This window comes from Protopterus annectens, chromosome 15.part0 (genome assembly GCF_019279795.1).
Source record: "Protopterus annectens isolate FY-2018-M chromosome 15.part0, PAN1.0, whole genome shotgun sequence".
In the NCBI taxonomy this organism is placed as follows: domain Eukaryota; kingdom Metazoa; phylum Chordata; order Ceratodontiformes; family Protopteridae; genus Protopterus; species Protopterus annectens.
Genome location: NC_056749.1, coordinates 217961791 through 217985904, shown reverse-complemented (window position 1 = coordinate 217985904; position 24114 = coordinate 217961791). Strand labels below are relative to the sequence as shown.

The 24114-nt window shown below is 37.2% G+C and overlaps 1 protein-coding gene across 6 annotated transcripts in view; it reads right to left on the bottom strand.

The window, feature by feature from the left end:
• Positions 1–24114, bottom strand: part of ARHGEF9 (Cdc42 guanine nucleotide exchange factor 9) — a 3179575-nt gene that overhangs the window by 917009 nt on the left and 2238452 nt on the right. For all 6 annotated transcript variants that reach the window (XM_044057721.1, XM_044057724.1, XM_044057723.1 and 3 more), the window contains one exon: positions 11601–11792. In XM_044057721.1, coding sequence (XP_043913656.1) covers positions 11601–11792 — 192 coding nt within the window. The remainder of the gene's footprint in view (positions 1–11600; positions 11793–24114) is intronic.

Genomic DNA, 24114 nt, shown 5'->3' with positions numbered 1-24114 from the left:
TAACATTGAATTTCATAACAATCAGACCATAACATCGAAAATTCAAAACACTGAAAACCCAAAACTTTGAATCTCGGAACATTGAAAGTGTGCTTCATAACACTGAAAACTACACTGCACAAGTAAATAATATCACATCCACCTACAACACCTAACTAACAAACACACTTTCTCTATGTTTCTGCAGGGGGAAAGCATCCTACACCTCCTATGTGGGGGGCTCTGCCTCCCCTCATAAATTAAATATACCAACTCCATGATTGCACTACAGTGGAAAAAAGTTAATTAATTAACCTCAGTGTATGTAGTGTCTTCATTGTGTTCCATGGAATATCCAATGCTGTGGAAATTTTGTTGTAACCTTCTCCTGACTGATGCCTTTCAACAATGAGATCCCTTAGATGCTTTGTAAGCTCTTTGCGAAACATGGCTTTTGCTGTAGCAGGCAACTGAGTAAATGTCAGGAAAATCCTACTAGGACAGCTGAACTTTATTTGGGGTTAATCAGAGTCTCTTTAATTGATGGCAGGTGTGTGCCCAAGAAGACTGAATGCTGTAATTAAATCAAAAGGTACTTCAACAAAGTATTAGTTTAAGGGTGTGCACACTTATGCAACCAGCTTATTGTACGTTTTTTATTTTTTATATTTTTCCCCTAATGGATTTGTTTGTTTTTTAATTGAATTGTACAGGTTATCGGTCACATTAAAGGTGGTAAAAGTTTTGAAATGATTTACCGTGGTCTCATTCTTTTAGACAACAAAAACCTGGTATTTTAACAGAGGTGTGTAAACTTTTTTATATTTACTGTATATGCTTCACCTGAACACATGAAGGAAGTTATCTTACACTAAGCACATATATGCATCTACAGCTTCAATTTTAGTTGTATATAAAAAGACTCTGGGTAAACACTTCTATGAATTTAGTGTTTTATGTCACAGGCAAGGCCCTCAAGTTCTACAATGTAGGAAGCTGTGCCCCATACATTTACTTATTTAATACAATCACCATTATTTAAGAAATGGAAAATACTTGTTTTTTACATAAATCAACTATTATCTGCTTTGCCTTTCTTCTCTAATCCTAGAGAAAAGCATAATTTTAATACCAAAATGCTTAAACTTGTATGATTTCTGACTGAAAAAAAAATTCTCACCATGCCTCTCTACTGTCAAGAATTTTTGCAGAATTTCCGGATTTTTCCTTTATATTTTTGGTCAGTCCACATAAAATATGTGGTTTTCTGGTGACTCATTGAGTAGTAGTTATTAAATAATGGGAACCATTTGACTTTCAAATTTCAAATTTCACATTCTTCAGTAAATGCTTGCTGATGCAAAAAAAGTCTATAAGAGCAATATTTAAAATGTATCACTAATTTTGGACATTTTTGTTGGCTTTGTCCAGAATTTTTGCACTAACAGGTGGAGTAGTATGATTCTCAAAGTAAACACATACTTATCTCCATAGTCTTAACCCATGATGAAGAAAAACCTTTACTGACAATTGTTTACCTGCACAAAACTACTTTCTGTATAACTGCAGGAACATTATCATACTACATTATTTTCCTAGGACAGTAAATATATGAAATACAATACAACAGAACAGCAAAGGGAAGAGTTAAACCTACAAATTAATTTTCTGAAGACTATATAGATTAAGAATATATAATCACTATGTCACTCTAAAGCATTGCCATGATAATGTGCTTCAGTCAGAAGAATAACTTATTATTAAGTGTTATTGTCCAGGAAAGGGCAAATATTCCAATCCCCACTGTACCACGACCCCACAAAACACATTTCGTTGAATGGCATTTTTGATATTGTAGCTATTTGCTATTTTCACAATTTGACAACGTGAATGGGACCCTGAAAGTATAATCACACAATGACATAGCTGAAATTATGGCATCTCCATTAATAAAACCTGAACAAAATAATGATTTCATCCAAAATGACCACTGTAGTGTCCATTATAAACATGTCATCGACATAGAGCTGTCTCCTACCATGATGACAATCAGCATTGCCACACGTCATATTTGTGCAGGTGGTGTGTGGCATGTTGACAAGCAGCATTGCCACACTTCATATTTGTGCAGGTAGTGCACAGTAAGTCTGGTGGTCATTTATTCCTGTCCTTAAAAACACCTTATTCCTGATCACCTTCACCAGCTGCAGGAATGTTACATCTGGCTTCTTCTCTTTACTGTCCCAGAAGTTGGTGACTTTTCATGTAGCTAAATCATAAATTACTGTGTGTGTGTGTGTGTGTGTGTGTGTGTCTTGCTGAGTTATGATATTAAGACTGCATATCTGAGTGTGCTCCCTGCGTGCTATGCTATACAGCCTGACAGAATGTTGCACTTGGTGTGCCTGTACCAGAATGCATTGCCAGACTACAATATGGCAGGGTTAAGGGTTAATGCAATAGTCTATGTGAATCAGAAAAATTAAAAAACAAACAAACAAAAAAAAAAAAAAAACAATCCTTGCAGGGATTATGGTTAATAAACAAAATCCATGCTTCTCTCTTAATACATAAAGTCCAGTTTAACTACATGGGGTTTATGGCAGGTAAACAGACAACTGAACTGATTAAGAAATTAATTTTACTCTATATTCATACTGCATAGTGTCATGGGGTTAAGAAGTAAAAGCCTTTGGTATAGATGCCTTAGATGCTTGTGTTTGAATGGACATGGTTTCTCTATGGAACCTACTGGAAGGGCCAACATTTATAACAATAATTTCAGTGCATTTGACCTTGTATTGTCAAATGTAACATTAAGGAGGTAATACCGTAAAACTACCACCAATGCCTCAGTAGGACCAATTAACAAACTCCTTCTTTAAACAAACTAAGCAACAAAAGACAAAACAAAAAGTAATGACTTATTGGGCCTATTGAGTATATAATGTTACTAAACAAGTCTGTCCTTTATCACTCTTATTGTTGTGACTGTTTATAAAAGCCCCTAGCAATGAAATAAGAAATTCAGTACAGGTTTAGAAAATCAGGATGGCAAACCTGGATCACATAGTTATTTGTTATGAATGTGACATGATTTTGTTAGTGACCAAATCAGAAAGTTACCTTCTTAAGGCCTATAAGGTTTTGCAAGATTATGATCAGTTATTAAGGCATAAAAGTCTCAGTGTCAACTCAGAGGTTTCACTAGTTACATTTTGCCCATTCCAGAAAATGAAAGAGAGATACTATACAGACTCAGGAAATTTGTCAATCAGATCCTAGACATGTAAAATGAGAAAATAAAAAAAGACGAGATTGGCAACTAGTAAATGTTGCAAAGTTGGCAAAATGGTTAAGGTGTTTACCTTAAGACAAAAGGTGCAGGGTTTGATTCTCACATGGGGTAACTGGCTAGGCTTAAAATAGGCCCATGAAGGCAGTTAGCCTAGTACTAATTTATGAACTTGGTATCATGTAGTTTTTTTGTTTTTTTTTTTAGCAGGGAGAGTATACCAGTACAAATAAATAAACAGAGCTCTGATATAGTTTTTAACCTTTACAGAGGGGAAGGTATATTGCATTCAATATAAAGAGGTAAATTAAATGGGATGTATCTATCACTGGAAGGAGTTTTCAGTGATTTTGATTCACAAGCATGGCATTTGCTATGATTTCTGACTGTGAACTGGCATGAATCCCTGGTCAGGATCTAGACAGTTTAGTGACAGTGACTATTGCACATATAATTCATAAGAAACAAAATCTACCCACAATGCACTTGATATATATAAATATTTTTTTACTAAAAACGATTTTCAATGATTTTGATTTGCACAAATAGCACTCAAATGGTCGAGTCTGGCAGTTGATGCAGGGGGTTAAGGCTGTGAGCTATATCTCCTGTGGTTCAGGGTACAAAATTTCTCAACTCATTTGTCTACTGTGCAAGGTTGCTCATGTCACTTAAGACAAAAGGAACTGTGTGCCCATTTGGTCTACCTGGTTAACAAATGTGTTGTCGTTATGATTAATTATTATTATTATTATTACATTGCCAAATTCACAGGAGTCCTTCAGATCCGTTAAGACAGACTTTACAAATGCAGAATGCAGATTGGACATAAGGACTCCCTAGATGGAAAGGTATATTAAAGACACTCATCTAGGGATTCTGGTGAGCAGCCTCTTGTGTGTTAACTAACTGGAAGAGGCTTCAGTGAAGATGGACATGCTGGGGAGATGGGCCTTTAGAAATATTATTAATAAGTGACAGGATACAACAAAATATACTCTCTCTATACAGTAGAGAATTGGAGACTGATCCTAAGAAAGAATTGAATACATTAAATAATGGGAGTGTCATTGACGTCCATACATTTACTATGTTGATGAAGGAACCATTTGTGGTGTGGTAATTTACGCTACTGTCCAGAGGTGAGTCCAATACCCAAAATGGCCTTACTGTGCTCTGGGTGCTAGGAAACAAGACATTTGATACATGAATTTAAATCACCAAAGCAAGAGTTTTAATTTTGTGTGAACATTTTGTTTAACATTAAATAAGTTCAGTCATACATAACAAAACAATGTATATGTGGAAATGATTACACAGGCTATGAAAAACATAAGAAAGAATATTTAGACAGAGCTGAAATAATGTCTTAAGTACAAACCATAAAATTTTATATTGGACTTTAATGAAGGCAAACCAGTAAATTGTAAGGTGCATGTCTTAATTCTTATTTTAAAGTTGCTGTTAGAACCGGAGTGTAATAAAATAAAAAATTAAAATGTTAGAAAATCTAGCAGTATGCAGATTTGAAAGAACATCATTCAGTAATATGCAACACTGGGTGTTTGAAATTGATCCCAAAAGCTCTGACAGGTTAGTAACTTCAGGATAATGCTTATTAGTTAATCACATATTGTTTAAAACTGAATTTATTATAATCAATGTAACCTCTTATGTAAAACAGAAATGTAGCAAGTAATGGGCTAACTTATTTTGAATGTGGTGGAAGGGTCGCAGAACTAAATTCTGTTTCCGTTGCACTAAATTGAAAACTAGTAGTAGTAGAAATATATGAAAACTGGTTCACATGCTACAAAAGAAATTAATGCTATAGAATGTGACAAAATTGTTGTTAAATTGTTCAGTCATTTGGGATGGGTACTACAAAAGGGACTATTATCTGGCTGTGGTTAAACATTAAAAGGATTATATGTATAGAAACTTATCCAAGTGATGGAAAAGCAAAAACACAATACCATAAGAGGTGTAAGCATAAGAAATGAAGATGAACTGATATAGAACTCTGAAGTTAAAACCACTATAGGACAGATGTCACCACAGAAACAGAGAGGACAAGAATAAAAATGTAAGATACTTAAGTGATATCCCTCAGATCAAAGAAATGGCAGTAGGTACTAAAAGTAATATAAGAAAATGGAAATTTCTAAATCAAATTGCCATCCAAAAAGATATGAAATCTAAAGAAGAAAGTAGCTTTCAAATGTTTGGTTAACTAATGTAAAAAATAAAAGAAAAGGAGATTTCTGTTTAGAAGTACTTTTGTAGAAGACACAGAAAAAGCTCCAGTGTCAATGTCTTGGGAAGAGGAAGCTATACCTTCCATGTCAAGACAAGCTAGTGCCAAAAGTAACCATGTATCAGTGTATGAACAGGTAGGCCACATAGACTTTAAAAAGAACAATGGGAAATGATTCGTTAAGAATGGCAATATCATGAATATAACAAAAAATGTAGGGGCCGATAGCAAACAGGATGTTTACATTTCATCTTTCCTCTACTTTAAGTTAAAAGATTATCTCTTATATAGATAAGTAATGAAAGAAATGGAATTCTACATTAGTTGCAGGTGCAAACATTTTATACAATACTAGTTACGGTGCTAGCCCATAGTCAATGTTTAAGGGGTCACTTGGGGATGGACAAAACTAAGGCAAGGGGACTGGCCAGATTGTATTGGCCAGGCATAATGAAGAGATACACAATTTCTTTGTTTCAAGTCAAGAATGCCACAAAACTGCACCTCATCTGGGATTTAGCAGCTTACAGATACCAATAACTATCACAGAGGTGCCATTTGAACATATTGCTACAGACACTGCAGAGCCACTAATAAAATCTAACAGTAGGTATCAGTTTGTACTAGTTAAAATGAATTTTACTATAAAATGACCAGAAGTCAGTACCATTATGTAAAAGCTAATGCTCAGACTATTGCTGGTGAACTGTCACTGTTATTCTTCAGAGTGGGTATCCCTAATGAAATACTTAGTAAACAAGGCACTCCCTTTATATCAAGAGTATTGCATTAGTTATGCCAGTGCTTGAAAGTCAAACATTTGAAGCCATCCATATTACATCCACAGAATGATGGATTAGTAAAGAGGTTCACTAAAGCACTGAAATACATGCTATAAAAAGGTTCTGACCCAAATGGGAATAATTGTGACCTGATGTTACAGTGCATAAGGTATGTGACCAACTGTTACAGCTCCATAAGCAGCAGCTGGGCTCAACCCATTTGAGCATATGTGCAACAAGCACCCCGAAAGACTGTTTAACATTGCTAAGGAAACCTGGCAAGAAAAGAAGACACAGCACGTTAAAATGTGATGTAACACTGTTTTAGATTGCAGGAGAGACTAAAGCTGGTTAATCCAATAGTAAAGGATCACATGCAAAAAGCTGAAGATAAGCAACAATGGATTTACAATAGGAATGGCAGACTTAAAGAATGTAATACATGGGATCAAGTGTATTAGTGCCCTCTATGGGGATAAAATGATGGCCAAGGGTCATTTGATGTGAATGAAATAATAAATGTAGTGCATTACAAGTTTAAACACCCATGAAATAGATGTGTAGAGCAAATCTGTCATGGAAATGTAATGAAGCCATAAAAACAACTAGAATGTTTTGTGGCTAGCATGCAAGACACAGTTCATACAAAAGAGATCAAAGAACTTCTACCTGACACTCATCTAGAAGAATCTTTGTCAAAAGAATTAAATCAGAAAATAAGACAACTTTTAATAAGAAAGAAAGAAGTGTTTCCAAATATGCTTCAGTTTACTAAAATAATAATAACATAGTGACAAAAAAATGGTGATTAGATTCAGACCCTACTACAAAGTACCAGAAATAATTAGAGAAGAAGTTCAAAAGGACGGCACAGTGGTGCAACAATAGTGTTTTCACCTCACAGCAAGAAGTTCTTCAGTTTGATTCTCAGATGGAGTGCCTTCTATGCAGAGTCTGCATGTCCTCCCTGCATTTGTGTGGGTTTCCTCTGGGTGCTCTGGTTTCCTCCCATGTTACAAAGACATGCATCTGGAACATTTCTCCCCAGGCCTCCGCTGAAAATTGGCTTCGTTCCAAGTCAGACTTTCCCAGTTAATAACTAAATAAATAAATAAAAAGATGTTGGAAATGATAAAAAGGGTCAGAAAATAAATGAAGTAGATCTGTAGTGCAAATTTCTAAACCTAATGGAAGTGTCAGATCCTGTAATGTACAGTTTGATAGATATCCCTTGCCCAAAATTGTTGAGGTCACAGAAAGCTTAGTAAGGCCAGATACTTGACAACACTAGACATGACAAAGGGCTACTGATATATACTTTCTACCTCAGATAAAAAAGCAGCATCTATAACCCCTTAAGTTTTGTTTCAGCATGCAGTACTACTATTTGGCTTAAATGGGGTCTCACCAACTTCCAGAGTCTAATGGATAAAATATTAAAGCCTCATGCCCAGTATAATGCTTCACACGTAGATGACATTGTCGTGCATTCTAAGGTTGGGAGTCTCTCTAACCAAACATACATATTGTGTTAAAGCCCAGAAAATGGACAAGCTTGACGGTGACTACTAAAAAAAGTAAACTGGAGTATATTATAGGAACTGGTAGAAAGATAACTACTAGAAAATAAAAAAAGCAGAGGTCATAAGAACTGACTAATATCCTCCAGTAAAAAAATAAGTGAAGTTTCTAGGCTAGATACTGCAGGAAATATATATCTAATTTTTCAACCATTGCTTGTACTTTGGCATTTCTCACAAAATGAAATCTTCTACAAAGGTGGAATGGTCCTTTGAGGCAGATGGAGCACTTAATGAACTCAAAAGAAGACTGTGTTCTGAATCGGTGTTTGTGACTCTTGATTTTATTAAGGAATTTATCCTGCATAAAGATGTTTTAGAAGCTGGTTTGAGAGCAGTGTTGTCCCGAGATATTCATGGTGATGGACCTCCTGTGTGTTATATCAACAAAATTTAAGCAATGTTAACAACAGACATTCATCCACAGACAAAGCACGAGGTGGCTCTTTTTCTCCTTAAATACTTTTAAGTGGTTACTTCAGTGTGTTAACTCATTATGTCATTTATTACGACTAAGCAAGCAAGAAGATGGTAGCACATAATTGTACTGCTAAGAACTATCCATCTAACCATTTTTGTACACATCATCCCATAGGCCTGTCTTGGCTAACAGAAATGCAGATGGGTTACAGATGTCCCACAACCTATCACTCTAAGTGGAATACCAATGGTTGTGTGCTGAGAAGGGGGGGGGCACTTGTACCATCTGGCATATTGTGAGTATGTAGCATGCCTTTAAAAGTTTGGGAATGTAGTTTAAAATTCTCATAACACCTCAGTCACACAATTAATTGTATTATTTATTTTATTTTGTTACGCAAAAAGGTATGGCTGACCAAAAGGTCATTTTTATTACAGGCCCATGGAGAAACCTCCAAAAAGAAAACCATATACATTGATTGTCATTTATAGTTATATACAACAAAACTAAAGTACATGTCTATTTTAAATGAGTTGAGACATTATAGAGTTAAAATTAAGTAGATATCTAATTCATATGAGGCATATAGTTAGTGGACTGGAAGTAAAGCAGCATTAAGTGCAATGTATAGAAAAGGTATACATTTGTATGTGTACAATGTAATTAATGGCAGGTACTACAAAAAAATTATAAGCTGGTGCTTGTATAAAGTGCCATTACCTATAAGAGGCAAACCAGAAAGTTCCTCAGTCACACGAGGCAAAGCAGACACTTTTCCCAAATGTTTAAGATTCATGGAGTTTGACAGTCGTTTCATGCTTACTTTTGATGCAATTTGAACCAAACTCAAGAGGCGATTTTTGTTTCCTGTTAAAGCTTAAGCAAAGGTATGACAACGGCCTACAGCTTTGATTACAACAGAAAGCATCGGTCTGTGAAGAGATTATTTTTGGGCTGCTGACATGGAATGCAAAGTATTAAGAAAATTACTGTTTATAGTGAGTGAATACTAAAAAAAGTGGACTGGGCTATTTTTTTTCTTCTTCTTCTGCACTTTTGCTGGAAAATATACTTGTTTTTAATGAAACTGTACCTCCACTCTGCTTCAAGACTTATACAGTCCTGCTATAATAATATACTGAATATTGATTTTACACCCTACTTGCAAATTTCAATCTCTATATGTATTTTACAATTTTTACTTCTTCATTTCTGTAATTGTGCCTAGGGCCCAGATGGTGGTAAAAACAGTTCTCATATCCTTGCCTGTTAAAAATAGGACGAAAGACTAAAAAAAATAAATATAAACAGTCACAGTGTGGGATGAACCTACTTAGTGCAAGAGAAATCACTTAAAAACTCAGAAAACTATTTCCTGAACATCTTAAAAGTCTAAAAGATGTAGAAGATCTTTGGTTAGGGGACATACTACACCCTTTCATAACATGTTAAATAAAGGGAGACATCTTTCTATGCTCACCTCTGTACTTTAGAAAAATTAATACTTTCTTCATTATCTCATCTGACTTTTTATTTAAACCTATAGTTATTTACAAAATTTACTCACTGCCTTTTGTGCTTATATGTGACACTCATTTGATCTCATTTAAAATATCTAAAAGCTGTTGTTGGCACAAAATATCTAAAAGTTAAAACATGGAAAACTTCAAATTTGGTCTTTTTCACTATTATGTGATACCAGAGTTGGTATATACTAGCTGCAGAGGGAGTTGGGGGCATGGGGGGAACTTCTCCCTTGCATAAAATAGGTTTTATTTTTCAAAATTTTGAGGTTAGATATGTTGACATATACATACATACAGCTATATATATATATATATATATATATATATATATATATATATAGTACACATGTTCGAATGCTAAGTAAGTGAACTCACATCAGCGAAAGTGCAGTTTAATGAAAATGCACTTTTGCAAAAAACAAATAACCAAAATAAAAAAAAATAACTAAAATAAATGCTAAAAACAGTGTTTTGCAGGGGGCAAGCCTCCCACCCCTGCTAATTATATGTACTAACTCTGAGATCGTACTACAGTGGCGAAAAGGGTACATTTCCTTATCACCACTCTACCATGACTAATATCTAAAAGCCCCAACTGCCCTATACCTTACACTCCCATCACACCTGTAAAAAACACCAAAAACATACCTCACCTCTACTTACAAAGCATCCCAGAATGGCGAAAAGAAATTCACTAATTTGGATTTCGTGAAAGTGCATTTTCATTAAACCGCACTTTCACTGACATGAGTTTACTTACTTAGCATTCAAACAGGTGTGCTTTCCATGCATGAAAGTAAACCCATATATATTGTGTTGGGGAAACTTCAACCCTCTACTCAGCAGGATTTAACTTCTAAATGGTGGGGCAAATGCACATGCCCCACCCTTGGATCCACCACTGCTACACGCATTCTGAAAAATCTTTACTTTCTATGTGTGTGTGTTTTGGGGAAACTTTAGCACTCTAAACAACAGGCTGTAACTCTTACACTGAGGGGGAAAATGCACCTGCCTCACTCATGGATCCACCACTGACAGGCTGCATTTAATAAAGCAAAAATGTCAGCTTTATGTCTAACAAGCTTAAGTTATGGAAGACAGTATAAGGCTAAATCAATGGGGCCAAGCAACCTTCAATGCAAGGGGGCAATGCCAAATCCACCTCATCACAGAGATTCTGATCTGTACCCAGGAAGTTATAGCCAGAACAAGCTGAAGAGACCATGCATGGAAAAAGGTGAATTAACTAAGGTACAGTAGCCAACATTGGTAGATGTGTAGAGTGGTCCTGGAAAGCCAAAACATAATACAGTAATTTGGAGATAAGGTCATATCTTTCTTTCAGCAAACAAAGAAAAAAAAAATACATATTTGCACTTACTTATTATGACTTATTAAATCTGTTTTCGCTTGTATTTAAGCAATTTGCATTAAAGTGCTGGGAAGGAACATATCACTTTAGTAATTAATACGATGCCAGCGTAATCCTACGGGCTAGGGTTGTAAAGGCTCCAGGGCCATTAGCCTAGTACACACCTATGAACCTATAATGGAACTGGTCATTTAAAAACAATTTTTTCAGCATTATTGGTGTCTACCTATAGCTAAATGTTATTCAGTTATTTGCAATACATAGTAAACAGATGTTCAGAATTAGACTCTCCCATCTTCTATTTGAAAAAGAAGCATCTTTAAACATAAACCTGAGACCACAAAATGAAAATGTACACAGCAAGGAAAAAAGTAATACTACATACCTCACAGATGTCTTTAAGGTGTTTAATATAGTGCCGTTCAGTACTCATTATTTCATTGATAACATTGGCTCTCATCTGGTCCCGGTTCTGAAGGGGTCTGCCGATACAAAGGCAGTCGGAGTTTGGGTCCAGGTGTCCATTTTGTACCTCGCTGGTTCCTTCCTCTACTCCATCTTCTTGGTTTACCCACAGCTAGATAAAGAGTAAAATAACTGTTATACGCAATACTGCTGTATGGAGAAGACTGCTGATAAATACACTGGTATTTATTCTGTTGTTTTTTTTTTCATTTTCACCTTGAATACTACTCTGTCTTTTGTACCAATTGCCAGACACATGTACCTAAGAAAGCTTTGTAATATACCTAAGGTTACAATGTTTTTTTTTCTTTTCCCTTCCTTCAAAAGAAAGCGTCTCACAAACTAGAATTCTGTGTTTTAAGTCAGATTAACTCCTTGCTCAAAGACAGGGGGTAAAGCCAGGACTTTAAGAAAGGTACACCATCTTTCAGTTTGTGAACCCCAAACCTTGAATATAACCACAATATGACACAACGTGGGTAGACATGTGCATGCATGTGCACGCGCACACACACATACACACACACACACATACATACACACAAGCATACATTCTCCAAACATATATGAATGCAGACATTCCTACACTGTTGGATATGTAGTAATATAAACAAGCATTCACCACTATGAACAAGTCTGCTTTCTTTGTTTAGTCAGCTTCATCTTGTTTGAACTGTAAAAATATTTAATAGTTTCTACATAAATCATGTAGAATTTTGTTACATTGCATGACTGCTACTTATCTCTTCTACATGAGTATAGTACGATTGAAACTAAATGCCAAGAAATGCATAACAGTATCCTTTGGGAAGTCATCCATCCCTGGTAACTATCATATTGACAACATATCCCTTAGAGTTGACCCAGTAGTTAGGGATTTATGGACGCACACAGATAGTAATCTAGCCTTTGACGATCATGTGTCTACAGTGGTGAGGAAATCATTCTTTATTGTGTAACTTATAAACAAAGGTATGGCATCTAAGTCCAAGGAAGTCATTGTTTCACTGGACTCTGCATTCATCAGACCTATAATCGAGTACAATGCTCCCTTTGGTATTGGAACAACCACAGAGGTTCCTCACTAAAAGAATACAGGGCATAAGTAAAATGTCTTATGCAGACCGCCTCAAGGCCCTATCACTGTATTCTGTCTCCATCAGGCTTTTGATGGAAGATCTACGCCTGACATACAGGGCATTGTCAGAGCCCACTTTGATGGACCTCCTGCATATCCACAAAACAAATAGCACCAGAATTACCCATTCTAAAGACTTAAACCTTGTCTGTGATATAAATATGTCCGGCTGGATAGATAAGGCATGTATCCCAGAGACTACTGCATCTGTGGATCAGGGTCCCCATCCATGTGAAGCAGAGGTCCTCCCTAACCCAGTTCAAGTGCAGCTTGGATAACTGGATGGGAAACTGGAAATTCATCCCTGCTTTGGCACCTATATCTAATGGACAGCGGTAACCTGTAAATGGTTCATCTCCCAGGCCCATGCTTACACTTATCAAGGGTATCAGAACTTGTCAGAGATTTGGGATGCATGGCTAGGTTTAAAAAGGCTGTTGTGGTTGTTAGCCTAAGTAAACACCTATGAACCTATGAAACTTAGCTGTACTACTTTTCCAAAGCAAGTTATAACTTTAGAAATAAAATTTCAAGCTTTCATGTGGTACCGTACTTGCATGAAAGACTGAAATATTATATTTTTGTCCCCAAAGTTATGAGGCACTTTTTTATCTGTAATATGCACACTTGCATATATGTGACATTACACCACTGCTGAAGCACAATTCCTAACTACTCAATGCCATCCCATATAATGAATTAAACAGTTTTACTGCACTTCTTAGTGTCTTCTGTATTAATCCAAATCTAAACTATTCACACAAAACAGGAAAAATAAACCCTGTTTTCCTTCTGGTGGTTCATCACCTTTTTTGGTTTCCTAGTTCCTCATCAGCCTATGTTCAAAACCAACAAGCTGGATAAAGGTCCTTCATCTCCATAACCATCTCGTATATCAATAATCACCTGTACTGTTCATTAGGGAGTCCAGCTCTCAGTAGATCTGCGCTCTAGCCATCTCTTTTGTTCTCCACTGTGAGAATAAGTCAGCAAGTCAGTGTGCAAATTGTCACTGATTAATTTAAGTGGGAAGAAGTACCTCTATTTACAGTAAGTCAAAAAGGACCTATTCTTAGCAACTCAAGCACACTGGGTGGTGTCTCACTTTGCAAATCCAGAGTGACAACATTTTTGAGAGTAGACATCCTCTATTTTAGTGTGGTAAAAAAGTACCATGTATCACAATTATTCTCATGGTTGATACAGCACTTTCTCTGTGACTGTGCTGTTACAATATAAGCTGACATCATCAAATCATTCAACACATCATCAAATTATTCAACACTTCTGGTCATTCGTATAAACTATATTATCAGCCAGTTCACTTATATTGTGAAGAAGAGAACCAGTAAATAAAAGAAAACTCACAATGTTAACATTCTCTGCAGGTTATTTAATAGGTAAGCCAACTTCGTGATCAATGCAATTATGACATTTATTTTCTTACTACTAAAAATGTATGGAAAGATCTGGAAGCTAGTTATGTACAGCAACAGATCAGAGATGGTTAAGGCTATGACCAGTAAAGGTTATCATCCTGTAGTCTGGTGTTTTTCCCCTTGCTCTCTACTTTTCAACTCTCTTATCTAGCAGTGGGGTTGCTCATGAAAACAGGCAGCTGTGTTAGCTATTATTACCTGCTTATTAAATAAAAGTGGTACCAATCATAACGCAATGTTGGTGTCTACTTGGAGAGAAATTATTACTGATCTTTATAAATGATGTGGCGCTGCATCCATCTGATGCTGTCCTGTTACTGGCATACCCTGCAGAACATCCACAACATATCATGCCCAAAGTATCACACAGAAGAAGAGCTTAAATCTTTGAGACTCATTTCTAAGAATTTGTTTTCATTTTATGCACTAAGAATCCAAATGTCAGATTGTCTACTCCATTTTCCAAAGACATTTTGCATTTTTTTCATTTACATGTTATCTTGGAATGACTTTTTTGAAATACATAATTTGGTATCATCTCAGATTCTAGCCACACCTTCAGTACACATATTTCTGACGTTTTCAGATCCTGCTTCTACTGTTGTTTAAGTCTGCCATCTTGAAAGACCAGTGTTGTTTCTTTATTTTGATCTTGTTATGGCCTTCCAACTCTTGGGGTTGTGGTGCTGGTGTTCTTTTTCCTTTACAGAATCTGATAACTATGAGTTCTTAATTATTAAATGGATTTTTTTCCTAGTTAAAAAGATAACACTAAGTTCCCTATCAATGGCAAACTGCTCTCTCTGACTTTATCCAATTGTGTTATATCTTGCTTTAAAGAAGAAGTCTCTCATTTGTCCTTCTGTGTTCATGAAAATTGCACCTAACCACCTTTGGTTGTTAAACACAGAAGTCTCTGATATTTCCAAACCTTTACTTAAATTGTATTTAGGAGTTCAGGAGTCCACTAGACTCCATGCTTTCTTCATGTGGCATTTGAGGGAATATTCTAAAAGTATAATGTCACCTATCCAGAGAGATTAGTTTGCATATGTTAGGCATCCTCTTCTTTGCATGATATAAAAAAATGTGGATGTTAAAACACAGAAGAATACTAGAAATAATAAAAATTTTTACCGCGGGGATCACGTCAGTCGCCCTGCTAGACAGGGGTCCAGGGAAGTAAATATTGTGGGAAGAAATAGCCAGGGAATTGTTATGGCTAGATTTGTATAGGCCCTAGGGCTGATAGCCTAGTACCAACCTATGAACCTATGAATAATATTAATCAATTACTAGTCTGTTGTGAATGTACTGAATTGGTAAAGCATATACCCAAAACACACGGTAATTTTATTACTTCTAGAATAATGTATATTGAAGTTCCTGGCTTGCAAACATCCCTTGACTACTGTGAAGCATAATGCATTCATTTTATTAGTGCAAATCTAATTACTAACATGGTCAGATATATGAAATCACGCTTATTTTTAAGGTCTACTTCATGTTCTATTTCTATAGTTTTGTAGTTTTCATAGGCAGCCACATGATTATTTGATTGTAAACCCCTCTGAGATGAGTAATGAAGTTCTATGTACCTGGTTTCTATGTGACGTAAAATAAGGAGTAGAAAAGGAACTGGACAGACAAGGTGGGGTAAGTCCTCTTTATCTTCTGTCAAAAGTATAAAGAAATAGATCTGAGCCCCTTCATTTTCAACAAATTACTTATATTAAGAAATGCCGTAACCTTGTAACTTCATCCAGTGCAAACTAAACGAAGTTTGAAGTAATTTATTTCAATTTACCAAAGATGAATTTGTCAGTTGCCATTTTATGTAAGAAACCATTGCAGGTGTGTGTGTGTGTGTGTGTGTGTGTGTGTGTGTGTGTGTGTGTGTGTGTGTGTGTGTGTGTGTGTGTCTGTGTGTGTGTGTGTGTGTGTGTGTGTGTGTGTGTGTGTGTGTGTGTGTGTGTGTGTATGTATGTGTGTGTCTCATCTAGGTTATGCAGCTGTGGAGTTTTAAGTAAGGAAGTGAAAAGGATGAAGCCCCCTCAAATGAGATCAGGGTGTAGAGGGGCTTGCCACTCTACAAAAAATCCTTACAAGTAGTTTCAGTCAGTGAGTGATTTGACCAGTTTGCCTCACCTGTCTGAAGCTCCAGCTAGCTGAAGCCCAAAAAATTAAGTGAAAGTGGGAAATGCACAACTACTTTGAATAACCTTTACATTTCCCAGTAATAAAAAGTATTAACTGTAGCCTTTAAACAGACTTTGTGCCTCATGAATGGAGAAAGGCAACAGTCATCCCTCAGCACAAAGGTGGGCCATCTACAGACCCAGGAAACTACAGACCCATAAGTCTCACCAGTCTTATATGTAAAGCCATGGAAAGAATTATCATGGAGATGATCAACAGAGATATAGTAAACCTTCAGACACTGGACCCAACCCAGTTTGTTTTCGTCAAGTGCAGATAATGTCTACTCAACCTGGTGGACTTCTTTGAGAAGGTCAGCAAAGCAATGGATGAGGGTAAAATCGTTCACACTGCCTACCTTGACCTGCCCATGGAATTTGACACAATACCACGCTCGGGCATTGTTTACAAACTCAGGAGGTTACGTACAAACCCATATGTCATCCAGTGGATAGCCAACTTGATCACAGACTGGACCCAGGAAGTTAGAATTGGGGTGTCCACCTCTACAAAAGAGGCCAGTCACAAGTGGAGTCCCTCAGGGATCAGTCCTTGAACCGCTCCTTTTTGGCATTTACTTCTCAGACGTCAAGGCCAATGTCAGTAGTCTCTGGCGGACTAAACTTGCAGATGATTGCACATTAGGAGCTCTCATTGAATCTCACACTGACACAAATGTTCTCCAGGAGGGGCTGGCACAGACAGACAACTGGTGTCAGAGTCATGGACTAAAACTAAATGACAAGAAATGCATATTTGCATCCTTTGGGAAGTCATCCATCCCTGGTAACTATCATATTGACAGTACACCCTTTAAAACCCAGTAGTCAGGGACTTAGGAACACACATAGATAGCAATCTAGCCTTTGATCATCACGTGTCTAAAGTGGTGAGGAAATAATTCTATGTTGAGCAACTTATAAACAAAGGTAAGGCATCTAAGTCCAAGGAAATTATTGTTCCACTGTATTCGGCATTCATCAGACCTATCATTGAGTACAATGCCCCCTTTGGTATGTACCTAACCAGGCATATACAACTGGAATGTCCACAGAGGTTTCTCAATAAAAGAATACAAGGCATAAGTAATATGTCCTATGCAGACCATCTCAAGGCCCTGTCCCTGTATTCTGTCTCCTACAGGCTTTTGAGGGAAGATCTATGCCTGGCATACAGGGCATTGTCAGACCCCACTCTGATGGACCTCCTGCATATCCACAAAACAAACAGCACCAGAATTACCACTTCTAAAGACTTAGACCTTGCCTGTGATATTAATAGGACCTGCTGGAGAGAGAGGTATGTATCACAGAGACTACCCGGTCTATGGAACAGTCTCCCCATCCATGTTAAGCAGAGTTCCTTCCTAACCCAATTCAAGTGCAACTCGGACAATTGAATGGGAAACCAGAAATTCATCCCTGGTTTGGCACCTATGTCTTTAATGGACATAGGTAACCTGTAAATGGTTCATCTTCCAGGCCAATGCTTACACTTATCAAGGGTATCAGAACTTGTCAGAGATTTGGGATACATGGCTAGGCTTAAAAAGGCCCTTGTGACCATTAGCCTAATAAACACCTATGAACCTATCATCAACCCTAATCCTGGTACAGCCTATTTTCATTTTCTCTGGTGAACAGTGCCTGTCAAACCTTTCAGTCCCCAATCAGTGGAAACAATAAGTTAGTACATTTTTGTGTGTGTGTGTGTGTGTGTGGTGGGGGTGGTTAGGCAAGACTCAACTTCTTTAGTAGGTGTTGTGGATGAGGCTAGATCATTAGAGAAGATGGTGAAAAGAAGGGGTCCTAATATGGACCCATGGGGGACTCCAACCGAGACAGGCAGAAGTGGTGAGAGTTCGGATTTCCATCGTACTGCTTGTTGTCGGTCAGAAAGATAGTTCAGAAATTAGGAGAGGGAAGTCTTTGACATGTTTAGTGAGGTAAGAGTACTAAGTTTCTGATGGGAGACGGTGTCAAATGCTTTTGACATGTCTAAGAAGAATGATGCTACTTGCTGGTTTGAATTTTTCAGTTGTTTGATGGTGCTAGAGAAATTAATTAGGGCTGTGGTGGTGCTATGTTTTGGTCTGAAACCATGTTGTGAGGGAGAGATAAGGTTGTGAGATAACAGGTTTTGTAGTAATTGAGTGTGGAAACATTTTTCCAGAATTTTGACACAGGGGGAAAGGACGACTATGGGTCTGTAATTGTTTAATTCTGTTGATCTTCCTCCTTTATGCAGAGGCATGATGCAGGAAATTTTCCATAATTTTGGGACATATTGTTCTGCTATAGACCTACTTACCAGAATGATGATAGGCAGAGCTATGGCATCAGCTGACAGTTTCAGGTACTCATTGGGGAGTTGGTCAGCTGCTAGAGAAGTCAATAGTTTCCTTCAATATTAAGAAGATTTGATCATACAGAGTAGAATCATTTGCAATCATTTATTATTTTCTAGCTTGTCAGCAAAAACACAAATAACCCACAAAAATGTTGGTGAAACATTAACTACAACCTCAACCCTGGCAAAATCTCTACCCCTGCACCATCTACAACAAATAGCACTGAATGTTTAGCACCCCAATTTAACTTTCATTTCATCACAACTCTCACCTCACTTTTAAACCACAACAAATCTAACCAATCCCTTACAGTGCCTACCCCTACTAACTCTAAACCTAACTACTTCTCTTTTAAACCCACTTTTCATGAACTCATCAAAAAGCTTATCTTAATTGTGCAGTTGTTTATTTACTTTATTTATTCTGCATATCATAACTGTGAGCAGTATAGTTTAGTGAATGCATACTAACTCTTAGCAGTCTTTTGCCATATTCCCCTTACTATAGTAAAACAATCTCATTATTAGTTCGGATAACTATCACAGGTTGCCGTACTTTACAGCACCCACTGTGACAATAGGTTTTGGACTTCATTGTTTAAAATGAATCTGTTGCTTGCATCACACATGTATTTTTACAGCAGGTCAGAAAACCATTACACGTGGCTAGTATTCAGAGATCAAAAAACAAAACATGAAAAAAAGAAGATTGCTTCTACTACTGTTCAAAACTTGCATCATTCTGATGCTTCTACAGAGCAAGTGGCAGTCATGCATAACATCATAGCACTTAGCTCACATTCAGAAATCCACACAAAATAAAATATAAAAGATGAACAGAAAAGTCAGTTTATTAAAGTTTTAGCTTTGCATTGTTCATGTGATTTCCTGCAAGGTAGTAGCAAGTGAGGTCATAAAATTCGGGAAAGCACAGATAAAACTATTGAATGACAGTGAGACCTGTTGTGAATAGAACTGCAATTTGAGATGGAATTTGGCAAAGACCATTGAAACTTTCTGTAAGCACCCCTCCCCAACCTCCACAGTCAAAGCTGTGATATGTTCAGAAAGCCAGACTGAAAATCTAAGTAAAGACCAGAATCAAAATAAAAAATTTCTATGACTGTCCCTTCAAGGAGGAACACAAATAAATAAGTATATGATGTATTTGTGAAGTGATCATCATACATTCATGCATCTTAAAGGTTGTATAAAAAATAATGGGAGGCATTGTTTTGGGATGCACCAGAGAACAGAAAGACTGGAAACACTGAAGGATATAACAGAGACCTTGCTCAATTTTCTCACTTCCATGTGGTATTAAGGATGTGACTTCCAAGAAGGCAGCAGAAGAAGGGCTGAAGAGGAAAGTTGATATGGAGCAGAGACCAGATGGTAGGACAAAAGGGTGCCAAGTGGAGGATCGCATCATATAGATGCAAGCAGCTGAGAGGTGACAAGCAAATAAACAAAAACGCCGCAGAAGGTATTGAGTAAAACAAAGGAACAAGCAAAAAATGATACAGAATTAAACAAACAGAACTGTACTAATACATATATATATATATATATATATATATATATACATATACATATATATATATATATATATATATATATATATATATATATATGTACATATATGTATAAGTACCGTGAATGTGTGCAAGTAATGAATGAGTAGCTCACCAGGCTGTATGGTGAACAAAATCAACAGCAGGAGAGGAATGGAGAAAATGTTAACAGTTACAAGTATGAAGGGAGAACAAAGAGGAGGTCTGGATGTGGAAGGGGGATCATGGAAGATGGAGGGGAAGCAGGTGGGGGGGTACTTGCTCCTTCTGTGACTGTACAAGATTATGGCCTTTTGGTAAACTGATGCTGTAGGGCAGGATTTTATTCCTGTATGAAGATAGGTAGAACATTACAGTGGTTTATCAGATAGCAAATGGAGCATTTTTTTTTGTATTTATTGTAAAGCCTTGGTATTTTGGATCAGAGGAATTCTTAGGCCATTACCCTTTAAATGCATGCTGAAGGAAGGCTCAACTTCAACTGAGTTAGTGTTGATTGTTGCTTTAGGTCTAGAAAGTAAAGCTTTTATGCAGCATTCGAATGCTACAAAAAGGCCAGTAACAACTTTTCAATATTATCTACATACTCTGGATTACCTAAGACACTAGAAAACAACATTTGTGAATAATAATAATCCATACAGAACTTTTATTACTAGGTGAGGTAGCAAAAATCTTCCCAGTATCTATGAATTGTCCTTGATTTTGCCTTGCATTTTGTCCCTCTTAAAATTTTTGACTTTTTGGAAAATTACTGAAGATAATAGAGATGAAATAATGAGTCAGTAGGGATTCATACCTGTAATTGTTCAGAAAATGTTGATGCAAAACCTGTTTTTCTACTAATTTTTTAAGGAGTTAGACTAATACTTAAAATGTCCCTGATTTGGAGCGATTGTCCCCCCATTATTTTGGTTTTGTCCAGACTATATCAAATAAGTTGAGAGGATTGTTGATGATAATCAGTTGTGTGGTCAGTAGAACATAATCAAATTGTGGAATTTTGTTTAAGTTCAGTGCCAATGTGAACTCCAAGGATTTTGTGGCGAGTAATTCATGACCTTCGCTAACCTTGATGTTAACATTCTTATTCTGATTTTGCTGCTTTGTGAATATTGTAGTTCTAGTGTTGACTGCATCTAGTACAATACATGAACTCAGCAGGTATTACTGAATTCACACAGATATGCTTTGTGGCTGCTTCTGGAGTACCTTAAGTGCTGCATTAGCAAAGAATGGCTTAACATCAGAGCAGAGGGTAAAGCTAGCAGGTCTGCAGTGGAGTCATATGTTCAGAAAGGACAGAAGAGGAATTGTCCCAAAGTAAAACCCTTGGGGCGTATACTGCCAAGGCTAGTGCAGCTAGGCATACTGTTTTTTCCCAGACTTTCTGTTTTTCAGCAGCTCTCAAAGCAGACAGAATGTAGATTTTGTCATCTTCTTGACACCCTGTTTAAGAACAACAGATGGTTTATAATGCCAAAAGCTGTACAGAGCTCAGCAGATTGGATACCTCACTATGTTACTTGTGATTGTCTGATATCATACTTTGCAAGTGTCAGACAGTAATGCTGCGTCCATTTAAATTTATCAGATTCCTTGTGATTTAATTTAAGATGCTGTGCAAGATGTATGCCACAACAGACCCCGGGAACTACCGCCCCATTAGCCCGATGAGCTTGGTCTGCAAGGCCATGGAACGTGTCATCATGGAACTCATAAACAAAGACATTGGAGATCTCCAAACTCTGGACCCCACACAGTGTGGGTTTGTAAAAGGCAGATCATGTCTCCTAAACCTGATAGACTTCTTTGAAGTAGCCACCAAAGTCATAGATGAGGGTAAGGTGGTTCACACAGCCTATCTAGATCTCGCCAAGGCGTTCATCACCATCCCCTACTCTGGAATTGTAGATAAACTCACTAAACTAGGTATAGATCCCTATGTCATAAGATGGGTTGCCAACTGGCTTACTGACAGAACCCACACTGTGAAAGTAGCAGACTCCAAATCAGACTTCAGACCAGTGACAAGTTGAGTACCACAGGGTTCAGTCCTGGGTCCTCACCTGTTTGGTATCTACTTCTCTGAAGTACAGGCTAACACAGAAGGTCTTTGGCTAACTAAATTCTCAGATAACTGCAAACTAGGAGCCATAATCGAAGCTTCTAATAATGTGGACTTCCTACAAAAGGGCCTCAGTGAGAGAGATGCCTGGTGTCAAAGCCATGGTCTCAAGCTCAATGCCAAAAAGTGCATTGTCATCCCCTCTGGTAAAAATTCTGTACCCATGAACTACCACATAGGCGGTAGTCTACTTAACACTGAAAGTGTGATAAGAGACCTTGGAACACAGGTGGACAGTAGTCGCTCCTTTGATAATCACATTGCCACAGTGGTCAGGAAATCCTTCTATGTGACACACCTCATCACAAAAGGTTTCTCATCCAGAAAAAAAGAGGTCATTGTTCCCCTCTACTCATCACTCATTAGGCCCATTATAGAACAATGCCCCTTTTGGTATGTACCTCACAAGACATCTACAACAACTGGAAAGGCCGCAGAAATACCTCACAAAGAGGATTACTGGCCTCAAACAGATGCCTTACGCAGACCGTCTCAAAAAACTCCAGCTTTACTCCGTCACATATTGCCTACTCAGAGCCGATCTCTGCCTAACATGCAAAGCTATGTCAAACCCAGAGCTGTTGGACATGCTCCACTTAAAGAAATCCCAATCCCTCTGAGCTACATGCTCTAGGGACCTAAACCTTGTCAATAAACAGAACATGCTGGAGGGATAGATTCCTGTCCCAGAGACTTCCCATACTCTGGAACAGACTACCTATCTATGTCAAACAGAGATCCTCATTAGCACACTCCAAGAAAAATCTTGATGATTGGATGGGTAATAGGAAATTCACCCCGGGGATCACTTCTGTGGTTCTGCTGGACAGCGGCACAGGAAAATAATTTTCTTGGGAGGTGAAAACCAGGGTACCTTTTTGGCTAGGCTTGTATAGGCACTAGGGCCAATAGCCTAGTACCTACCTATGAACCTAAGATGAGTATTCCAGGCTGTTTTTTTTTTGCTTTGTTTTTTTTGCAGAGGACTGAAGAGGTTCATAGTCCTAAAGTAAAGAACACGTGTAGCACATTTTCCATATGCAATGGGACTACTACAGCTTTTTTCAAAATCTTGATGGATAGCATTTTCAGTTACAGATTTATTAATCTGGACACAAAGAGGAAATGCAATCACCTCAGCTGACATGCTGATACACCTGGATGCTAAGTTGCCAGATCATGTGGATTATTATGGTTTTACATTATTAAACAAGTTTAATATTCTATATTTACCTTGTAGATGGAAGGTGAATACAAAGGAAGATATCACTGACCACAGTTCTAACACATGTGGTGTGGCACTTTCTTTCAGGATCATTGGGTTATTGAAATGGGTGTTGAATTCTCTGCCCATATCAATAAACCACAGCCTGGAAAAGGATGAGTGCTTTTCTTTATGGACATACTAAGAATTTTGCACATATCATTCTAAAATTATTACACTGACTAGATAAACATCTGTAGTTGTCAGAAGCAACCTTTCTTGACTTTGGGGTTCATAATATTTTTTTCATTTCATACATATACTTAAGGAGTAATGCTTGTGACTTGTTGATAAGATATTGCTTCCAGAATTTTTCTTTATACACTGTTCAGTCATTTTGTTC